The sequence below is a fragment of the Acipenser ruthenus genome, unplaced genomic scaffold (assembly GCF_902713425.1).
Source record: "Acipenser ruthenus unplaced genomic scaffold, fAciRut3.2 maternal haplotype, whole genome shotgun sequence".
Taxonomy (NCBI): Eukaryota; Metazoa; Chordata; class Actinopteri; order Acipenseriformes; family Acipenseridae; genus Acipenser; species Acipenser ruthenus.
Window position 1 is genome coordinate 5,644 of NW_026707788.1, and position 10,772 is coordinate 16,415.

General features: G+C 43.1%; 1 protein-coding gene and 3 non-coding genes across 4 annotated transcripts; 2 read left to right on the plus strand and 2 right to left on the minus strand.

Annotated features, from left to right (window-relative positions):
* Positions 1-372: 372 nt before the first annotated feature.
* On the plus strand, positions 373-454 carry trnal-cag (transfer RNA leucine (anticodon CAG)). Its single transcript has one exon. It is a non-coding gene; the product is annotated as a tRNA-Leu (tRNA).
* Positions 455-750: 296 nt separating this feature from the next.
* trnai-aau (transfer RNA isoleucine (anticodon AAU)) lies at positions 751-824 on the plus strand. Its single transcript has one exon. It is a non-coding gene; the product is annotated as a tRNA-Ile (tRNA).
* A 170-nt stretch (positions 825-994) lies between these two features.
* trnas-uga (transfer RNA serine (anticodon UGA)) lies at positions 995-1,076 on the minus strand. The gene has a single exon. It is a non-coding gene; the product is annotated as a tRNA-Ser (tRNA).
* Positions 1,077-7,798: 6,722 nt separating this feature from the next.
* On the minus strand, positions 7,799-10,331 carry LOC117395240 (reticulon-4 receptor-like 2; the record flags this gene model as incomplete). The annotated part of the gene is made up of 3 exons (XM_059019361.1): positions 7,799-8,784; positions 9,374-9,631; positions 10,113-10,331. Coding segments are annotated over 3 exons (1,308 nt in total), but the record flags the coding sequence as incomplete, so codon positions are not given.
* Positions 10,332-10,772: the final 441 nt, after the last annotated feature.

Consider the following 10,772-nt stretch of genomic DNA (forward strand, 5'->3'; position numbering starts at 1 on the left):
AGATAATGTGAGATAATGTCTGTTACTGGCGGATAGTTTACAAATGTACTCAATTATGTTACAACTTTTGTGTCTACGATACATATCTGTAACATTTATGTAATGCCTGTGTGGTTTTTTCATGAAGTTAATTTGCTAACAGACTGTTCTGATTTGTTTCTAACCGTGAAGCGATCGCTCTGTTTGCCGTATATTTTCTGTCTGTAAGAGGAGTGTCCTTGTGATCCCATATAGAATGCGACGAAAAAGGTCGCCCTCCTTAATATAAACAGATAAAGAATAAGTTCACGCACACACCAGGTGATTTACTGTAGCGTCAGACATTGGAGGTTCAGCAGTGTACTGCAGTGTTGTGCAAAGTCGTCGGTGTAAGTCAGGATGGCCGAGCGGTCTAAGGCGCTGCGTTCAGGTCGCAGTCTCACTGGAGGCGTTGGTTCGAATCCCACTTCTGACAAATCTGTTTGTTTATTTATTTCTTAAAACGTCCATCGAATGCTTGGTAATTTGATTTGTTTTTCTTGTTAGTATTCAAATCACAAGTTCGTTAAATGAGAGAAAGTCACCGCAAGCCTGCACCTCACCACATCCTTCACACTGTTAAACTGCCTCATTATGACGAGGCCTCTAATTATGCCTTTCCAATACTTTGAATGTGTTATTGTTCAGTTTAACATGAGAACATCTTGGTAGAACACATAATGTCCGCAGGACTTATTTTCCTCGGGTTCTAGTATCAAGTTTTGAGTGTGTGGCCGGTTAGCTCAGTTGGTTAGAGCGTGGTGCTAATAACGCCAAGGTTGCGGGTTCAATCCCCGTACGGGCCATGGCTTTTCTTCTTTAAAGAAACCACAGCATTTGTAATGGTGCCAAAATGAACAATCTTTAACAAAATGAACCGAAGCGATATGAAGTACAACCAGTAATATTTCAGACTTCCTGTGCTTTAAACATGCATTAACAATGAACACATACAATCAATTAAAAACAAAGCTTACGTAGTCGGCAGGATTCGAACCTGCGCGGGGAAACCCCAATGGATTTCAAGTCCATCGCCTTAACCACTCGGCCACGACTACATGCTCGCATGGTTAGTTGTGAAAATATCCAAAAGAAATAAACGGCTCCCGCAGTAATGCTGTAGATGGCAGTATAGGCTAACTAATGAACCCAAGTCAAATGCCTTTGTTGAAACTCTGTCAGATTTGTACAAGGCAAGCACACATGGGAAAAGTAAATACAATATACTTTCTGTTAACGTTCATAATAATGAATACATCTTTATTTCAAAATACGTAGCTATTTAATCCTAACAGAAACAATAGGCTTCCCAGCCATCAGCTTGGAAGCAGAATGGAGATCAAATCGGACGAATAACGAGTGCAAAATGGAATGTGGAAATCAATGTAAAGGCAGTTTAAATAAGAGCAGCTGCAATACATTAAATAGAGTTATATTTAAGAGCAAGCAGTAACTGCAGTAGAGTATTTAATTATGGATGGACCAAACTTGCAGGTCGCCACTGTCACATTTTCCAGGAAATCACGGCTAATACTGAGAAAGAAAACAGATGAGAACCTAACAGAAAACTAGTGAAAAACACTGCACTGATTAACTGAACGGGTCAAATGTAGCCTACTGAATTGCTGAATTGTTGGGGGGGAGTGGAGCATCCAGCTGAGGCGCTTCATCTGAAATGCAGGGTGTGTTCTATAGCCTGGAGATCGCTGGTTCCAATCCAGACTATGCCATCGCCGACAGGAACACCGAGGGGGCGGCGCACAATAAGCCGAATGCCACCCGGGTTGGGAGGGCTTAGGTCAGCTTGGTAATCCTTGTCTCAACAAGCTCCAGCAACTCCTGTGGCGACCGTTCGCCTGCGAGTTGTGGGCGGAACTGCGTTTCCTCCAACACCGCTACAGCCAGGTGCGGCTGGCTTTGCTTTTGCAGTGTGACAAGAGGAGGGTGGCTGACGGCGTTTGTTTCAGAGGATGCGCATGATGAGTCTTCGTTCTCCCGAGTCGATACGGGAAGTTGCAGCAGCGCCATAAAAAAACAATTGGATATTCCAAATTGGGAGATTTTTTTAAAATATTACAACAAAAAAATAAATAGTTAAGCTTCAAAAAATCTATTTTTGACTGAGCGAGTTAAGTGTGTACGGTATCCTGACAACACAACACGTTGAAAACACAGAAAAGACGCTGAGAAAAAAAAAGTTTCCTATTTCCTGTTTAATTAAGAAAATACAATAAAAAAGATTATTCTCTTACTTGTCTTCCTGCCATATCCCCTCTTTTTTGGTCAAATATTGAATATATTCGTATTCAAATTCAAACGACTGTTCTTTGTTCCCATGATACATCAGTGATGGGCTGGGTTTTAGCGATCGCGATAATTTCTGATATTTTACAGTGGCTGGACTTTATAATAATAAAAAAATGAAAAAGGGTAACGAGCGACAAATGCATTAATTTCTGTCGATTTGTTCTATTTTAATGGGTTATAATTTTACAAATTTAAAAGACATTCATTAAGAAAAGATAAAACTAATTTAATAACCTTTAAGAATTATGTTTTTATTGACAGAAATATATTTGATGTATGTGTGTTTCGCATGAAATCAAATAAAGTCCCATTGCATTTTGCTTGAAAAGAGGAAACACAAAAGGTGTTTTTTTAGTTTTTTTTTTTTTTAAATAAAGCATTTATTCAACATGTTTTTTTTTTTACAAAAATACATAAAAATACAACACAATACAACACAGAATGTTTTTTTTTTGTTAAAAGAATGACAATAGTTAAAATATTTTTTCGTTTTTTTTTTCTGTTTGTTGTTGGGCTGCCATCTTGGTAAGAGCTTGTCAATTGTCGCATGTGAACACATTCCCTACCAAAATGTCCAGTACAGTACAGTACCGTGCTGTTAGATTAGACTGGACTGTATTGAATTAGCTGGCTCTCATATCTCCAGTACAGTACAGTGCTGTTAGATTAGACTGGACTGTATTGAATTAGCTGGCTCTCAGATCCCCAGTACAGTACAGTGCTGTTAGACTAGACTGGACTGTATTGAATTAGCTGGCTCTCAGATCCCCAGTACAGTACCGTGCTGTTAGATTAGACTGGACTGTATTGAATTAGCTGGCTCTCAGATCCCCAGTACAGTACCGTGCTGTTAGATTAGACTGGACTGTATTGAATTAGCTGGCTCCCAGATCCCCAGTACAGTACAGTGCTGTTGGATTAGACTGGACTGTATTGAATTAGCTGGCTCTCAGATCCCCAGTACAGTACAGTGCTGTTAGATTAGACTGGACTGTATTGAATTAGCTGGCTCTCATATCTCCAGTACAGTACAGTGCTGTTTTTAAAATCCATAAAATGTTGTAAATCTTAAATTCCTGAGAAATAACACTTATGAAAATGAATGAACGAAATAAACAAATAAATACATAAATGAAAAAATCAATACACAACTTTATAAACAAATTCCTAAAATTACACAAATTCAGTCAATCCAACACCTTTTTAAAAAAAAAAGTACAAAGTAACACGGAACAGTCCATTATAGTTAGTATAGGGGGTGATTGGTCTAAGGCTATTGTGCATTATTATTATTATTATTATTATTATTATTATTATTATTATTATTATTATTATTACAATATTATTACTAGTCCAAACTCCCTCACCCCTCTCTTTGACTGCACCTAAATGGACCAGTCCCTTCAAAAAAAAAATAGTCATTTTGCACTTAAATTAAATAAAATACACGCAATTCCAAACTAAAAAGAAAACAGTTTCAAATTGTAACATCTGAAACACATTTTGTATATATATATATATATATATATATATATATATATATATATATATATATATATATATATATATATCATCTTTAAACATCTTAAAACAGTTGCAGAATATTTTGTAGGGATTTTCGTATCAATTAAGAAAGTCAAAGAGAGAGAGAGACATAAAACTGGGAAAGAAATGGCAAAAGACTTTAAAAGAAGTGTAATTTGTAATTCATTATGAACAGAGCTGCACAGAGCAGGTCTATAGGAAACTCAACACTGCAGAGCTGCACAGAGCAGGTCTATAGGAAACTCATCACTGCAGAGCTGCACAGAGCAGGTCTATAGGAAACTCAACACTGCAGAGCTGCACAGAGCAGGTCTATAGGAAACTCAACACTGCAGAGCTGCACAGAGCAGGTCTATAGGAAACTCAACACTGCAGAGCTGCACAGAGCAGGTCTATAGAAAATAACACTGCAGAGCTGCACAGAGCAGGTCTATAGGAAACTCATCACTGCAGAGCTGCACAGAGCAGGTCTATAGGAAACTCAACACTGCAGAGCTGCACAGAGCAGGTCTATAGGAAACTCAACACTGCAGAGCTGCACAGAGCAGGTCTATAGGAAACTCAACACTGCAGAGCTGCACAGAGCAGGTCTATAGACAATAACACTGCAGAGCTGCACAGAGCAGGTCTATAGGAAACTCAACACTGCAGAGCTGCACACAGCTGGTCTATAGGAACCAACACTGCAGAGCTGCACAGAGCAGGTCTATAGGAAACTCAACACTGCAGAGCTGCACAGAGCAGGTCTATAGGAAACTCAACACTGCAGAGCTGCACAGAGCAGGTCTATATTAAACTCAACACTGCAGAGCTGCACAGAGCAGGTCTATAGAAAATAACACTGCAGAGCTGCACAGAGCAGGTCTATAGGAAACTCAACACTGCAGAGCTGCACAGAGCAGGTCTATTGGAAACTCAACACTGCAGAGCTGCACAGAGTAGGTCTATAGGAAACTCAAGACGGCAGAGCTGCACAGAGCAGGTCTATAGGAAACTCAACACTGCAGAGCTGCACACAGCTGTTCTATAGGAACCAACACTGCAGAGCTGCACAGAGCAGGTCTATAGGAAACTGAACACTGCAGAGCTGCACAGAGCAGGTCTATAGAAAACAACACTGCAGAGCTGCACAGAGCAGGTCTGTAGGAAACTCAACACTGCAGAGCTGTACAGAACAGGTTAAAAGGAAAGAGAGATCAACACTGCAGAGCTGTACAGAGCAAGTCTATAGGAAAGACACCATTTCATTTTTTTATATAACTTTTTAGATTAGTTCCTTTTAAAACAGTGCTTTCCCTGGGTCTCTCTCAAACACTTTCAATGAGACTCCCTATCGCACAGCAGTTTCAATGAGACTCCCTATTGCACAGCAGTTTCAATAAGACTCCCTATTGCACAGCAGTTTCAATGAGACTCCCTATTGCACAGCAGTTTAAATAAGACTCCCTATTGCACAGCAGTTTCAATAAGACTCCCTATTGCACAGCAGTTTCAATAAGACTCCCTATCGCACAGCAGTTTCAATAAGACTGCCTATCGCACAGCAGTTTCAGTAAGACTCCCTATTGCACAGCAGTATCAATAAGACTCCCTATCGCACAGCAGTTTCAATAAGACTCCCTATCACACAACAGTTTCAATGAGACTCCCTATTGCACAGCAGTTTCAATGAGACTCCCTATTGCACAGCAGTTTAAATAAGACTCCCTATTGCACTGCAGTTTCAATGAGACTCATCCTATTTCACAGCAGTTTCAATGAGACTCAATATTGCACAGCAGTTTCAATGAGACTCCCTATTGCACAGCAGTTTCAATAAGACTCCCTATTGCACAGCAGTTTCAATAAGACTCCCTATTGCACAGTAGTTTCAATGAGACTCATCCTATTTCACAGAAGTTTCAATGAGACTCCCTATTGCACAGCAGTTTCAATGAGACTCCCTATCGCACAGCAGTTTCAGTAAGACTCCCTATCACACAGCAGTTTCAATGAGACTCCCTATCACACAGCAGTTTTAATAAGTCTCATTATCGCACAGCAGTTTAAATAAGACTCCCTATTGCACAGCAGTTTCAATGAGACTTATCCTATTTCACAGCAGTTTCAATGACTCCCTATCACACAGCAGTTTCAATGAGACTCCCTATTGCACAGCAGTTTCAATAAGACTCCCTATCGCACAGCAGTTTCAATGAGACTCCCTATCACACAGCAGTTTCAATGAGACTCCCTATTGCACAGCAGTTTCAATGAGACTCCCTATCACACAGCAGCTTCAATGAGACTCCCTATTGCACAGCAGTTTCAATAAGACTCCCTATTGCACAGCAGTTTCAATAAGACTCCCTATCACACAACAGTTTCAATGAGACTCCCTATTGCACAGCAGTTTCAATGAGACTCCCTATCGCACAGCAGTTTCAATAAGACTCCCTATCGCACAGCAGTTTCAATAAGACTCCCTATTGCACAGCAGTTTCAGTAAGACTCCCTATCACACAGCAGTTTCAATGAGACTCCCTATGGCACAGCAGTTTCAATAAGACTCCCTATCACACAGAAGTTTCAATGAGACTCCCTATGGCACAGCAGTTTCAATAGGACTCATTATCGCACAGCAGTTTTAATAAGACTCATTACACTATGTAACACAATTTTTGTTCCTGGGTAGTAAGTGTTATTTCCTAATTGCTTATGCCTCAGAAGTATAGAAAATGGCTATTATTCCCCACAAACTTTGCTTTTGTGACCAGGACAGTGATATTTTGAAATTTACCTATTTCCAATGAGAACGGGCGAATTTGTATCTTTTCGTTCACATAAAGTCAGAAAAAAACAACATATGAATCCAAATTAACATGTATTAATACTAAAGTAATACAAAAATGACTACAAAAGATTTAGAAATGAGTAGTTTTTCGAGATTTACGATTATACTGTAAATCACTTTCACGAATCAGCCCCCAAATGTAGTCTCCCATCATGTTCTCGTTATACTGTCCTTGGTAGCGGCGTTCAAAGTCCAGTATATCCTGGTGGAAGCGCTCGCCTTGCTCCTCCGAGTACACTCCCATGTTCTCCTTGAATTTATCAAGATGAGCCTCAAGGATATGGACTTTGAGGGACATCCTACAGCCCATTGTGCCGTAGTTCTTCACCAGAGTCTCAACCAGCTCCACATAGTTTTCGGCCTTGTGATTGCCCAGGAAGCCCCGAACCACTGCGACAAAGCTGTTCCAAGCCGCTTTCTCCTTACTAGTGAGCTTCTTGGGGAATTCATTGCACTCCAGGATCTTCTTTATCTGTGGTCCGACGAAGACACCGGCTTTGACCTTTGCCTCAGACAGCTTAGGGAAGACGTCTTGAAGGTACCTGAAGGCTGCCGACTCCTTATCTAGAGCTCTGACAAATTGTTTCATAAGGCCCAATTTGATGTGCAGTGGTGGCATCAGCACCTTCCGGGGGTCCACCAGTGGCTCCCACTTGACGTTGTTCCTTCCCACAGAGAATTCGGTCCGCTGTGGCCAGTCCCGCCTGTGGTAGTGCGCCTTGGTGTCCCTGCTGTCCCAAAGGCAAAGATAGCAGGGAAACTTGGTAAAACCGCCTTGGAGACCCATCAGGAATGCCATCATTGCAGCCTCTTGATGCCATCTCAGAAAAATGCAGATATGTATCCACTTAGGCAGGTGGAACTAAACTGAACTGGTGGGCTTAAGGCCCCTGTATTTATACTACTATTTATATTACTGGAAAGTTCTAGAAGTTACTCCAAGTTTACTCAGCACTGAATCTATCTGGAATGTTCTGGAAAATAGGTAAATTTCAAAATATCACTGTCCTGGTCACAAAAGCAAAGTTTGTGGGGAATAATAGCCATTTTCTATACTTTTGAGGCATAAGCAATTAGGAAATAACACTTACTACCCAGGAACCAAAAAAAAATAAAAAATTGTTACACGGTGTTATCGCACAGCAGTTTCAGAGCAGAGCTGGTCTATAGGAAACTCAACACTGCAGAGCAGTAATTGAATCGTAATATCTTTTCAATATAGACTTTAAGGGGAAATTCACAAATGCTCTTCACATGGTTTCAGGAAAAAGAAAGTGAAGGGTGAGAGAGAGGGAGAGGGTGAGAGTGAGGGAGAGAGAGAGGAGAAAGAGGGACGCGTCTGGACAAACGCCTCTGGATTTCCCATTTGCTTCTTTCAAACAATCCAACTTGTAACAACGAATAGTGGAGTCTTCGTTTTCATATTTCTCCCAGTAGTCTTGCTCTTTAACTTTCGTCAATGTGGACTCAGCTTCGTAACTTTTGGTTTGACTTTTATCTGGACTGATGTAACTGTTGTCTTGCTGTTGTCCTTTCTTTCCATCCAAGCCTTTAGATTTGTCCGAATTCCCCCCGCTTGCCTTGCCCGATTTGGGGAACCACCATCTCGTTCTGGTGCTGAAGGTGTAAGTGACGCGGGCTCTCGGATAGTAAGGCATCATGGGGCAGGGAGCGAAATCGATTTCTCTCAAGAACCTCAAATCTAGACCTTTCCTCTCCTCGGGACCGGCGCAGAGGAGCTCGGAGCTGGAGATCCGGACCTGACGGAACCATTCCCAGAGAGGGCGGGCCTGGCAGGAGCAGCTCCAGGGGTTTCCGTTGAGTCTGAGGAACTGCAGGGATGAGAGATCGGAGAGGGCCGAAGCAGCGAGGTCTGTTAGGGCGTTGTTGAAGAGGAACAGGGTGGTGAGGTGACCCAGGTCCCTGAAGGCTTTGCGGTTGACCTGTCGCACTCGGTTCTCGTGGAGGAGGAGCCTGTCCAGGTTGACCAGCCCTCTGAAGACATTTTCAGACAGGACTCGGATTCGGTTGCCGTGGAGGAAGAGGTGAGTGAGATTCACCAGGTCTGAGAAGAGATTGTCCTGAGAGGGGGAGAGAGAGGGAGGGGGAAGGGGAGGGACAGAGATTGATATTTGGCACATGAAAATTCAGTACTACCAAAAAGTTGTATGTTAAATTATGAAATTAAAATTATTTGTGTTATAGCTCTCCTGTATGTATCTGCCTCCTGTCACCCCTCCCCCCCCCCCAGGAGCAGGGTTGAGACAGACTGTATTAGATAGGATAGAGGGGGCTCTCTGGGAGCAGGATTGAGACACACTGTATTATATAGGATAGAGGGGGCTCTCCAGGAGCAGGATTGAGACACACTGTATTAGATAGGATAGAGGGGGCTCTCCAGGAGCAGGGTTGGAGACACACTATATTAGATAGGATGGGGGGGCTCCAGGAGCAGGGTTGGAGACACACTGTATTAGATAGGATGGGGGGCTTTCCAGGAGCAGGGTTGGAGACAAACTGTATTAGATAGGATGGGGGGGGATGGGGGGGCTCCAGGAGCAGGGTTGGAGACACACTGTATTAGATAGGATGGGGGGGTGGGGGGGGGCTCCAGGAGCAGGGTTGGAGGTGCACTGTATTAGATAGGAGGTCTAACTCTCTCTCTCTCACCTGGATGTGTTGCAGCAGGTTGTCCTGCAGGTAAAGGAACTGCAGGCTGTAGAGTTTTTTGAAGATGTTTCCGGGCAGGGTCCCCAGCTGGCAGCGGTATATGTGCAGGCTCTGCAGCTTGTCCAGCCCCCGGAAGGAGTCAGGGTGGAGGGTGCGCAGGGAGGGGTTATCCCCCAGGTCCAGCTCCTCCAGATCTCGCATGTCGCTGAAGGAATCGGGTTTGATGGAGCTGATGTTGTTGGAGTAGAGCCACAGGACCTGATGAGAGGGAGAGAGAGAGGTGGGGGAGAGAGAGGAAGATCATTTTCAAGCTCAATTTCGAGTTACAGTCAAACCTCGATTAAGAGACCTGCACTCAAGGGACAGTTAAATAGTGTCACTTAAAAGAGGGACCCCCCCATACATTTTCAATTTGTCTCCGACATCCTACCTTCCTGTAATTATATATGTATGTTTAAAAAACTCTGTAAAAGACTACATATATGAACAAAATAAGTACTGGAATTGAATTACATTTAGATTATTGTGTGGGCTTGCACGTTGTTGTTTCGGAGGACAAAAGCTTGAGTGCGTTTGTCTATCTCCAGCCTCTCCCAGCCGAGAAGGAGTCACTGCGGGGGAGATCGCAGCAGCAGCAGCAGCAGTGGTGAGGCAGACATAGTCTTAAAAACAATTTATAAATTGAGGGAGAAAAGGGGGTTACAAATAAATGTGAAGTGTGAACAGGGCAAGATGGTACCTGTGTCTGGAAGCCGAAGGACTGCGCCCGCAGCTCTGTGATGCGGTTGTTTTGGAGGAACACTCTCTGGCTGTCGTAGGGAATGCCGGCCGGCACCGCCGAGAAGTTCTGAGACTGGCAGCTGACCGCCATCGGGGAGTGGTAACAGACACACAGCCTGGGGCAGGAATAGGCAGGGCTAGGGGAGCAGACTGCCAGCCAGAGCAACAGCCAGACAGACACCGAGCCTGCGTGGGGAGAGAGAGGAGAGAGTGTGAGAGAGGAGAAGGGAGGGGAGAGAGATAGACTGATAGATAAACAGAATGACAGACAAGACAGAAAGGCAGATAAACAAATAGACAGACAGATTTGAAGTCATGTCTCAATGAACATTTATTCAGTTGTCTGTCATAGATCTCTCTAAGAGTGACCCCTGACCCCGAGTGACCCAATGATATAATGTTCTCAGCACATAACAGAACTGACTGGGCGAACAGTCACTCAGAGAGAGGCTCGGAGACTTTGGTGACATTTATAGAAGAACCCGAATACTCGGAAAAACAGGAACGCCTTCTATAATTCAGGGAAGACAATGAATAGAGGAGAACACTGTCAATGTGTGTGTGTGTGTGTGTGTGTGTGTGTGTGTGTGTGTGTGTGTGTGTCTCTCAATGTGTGTCT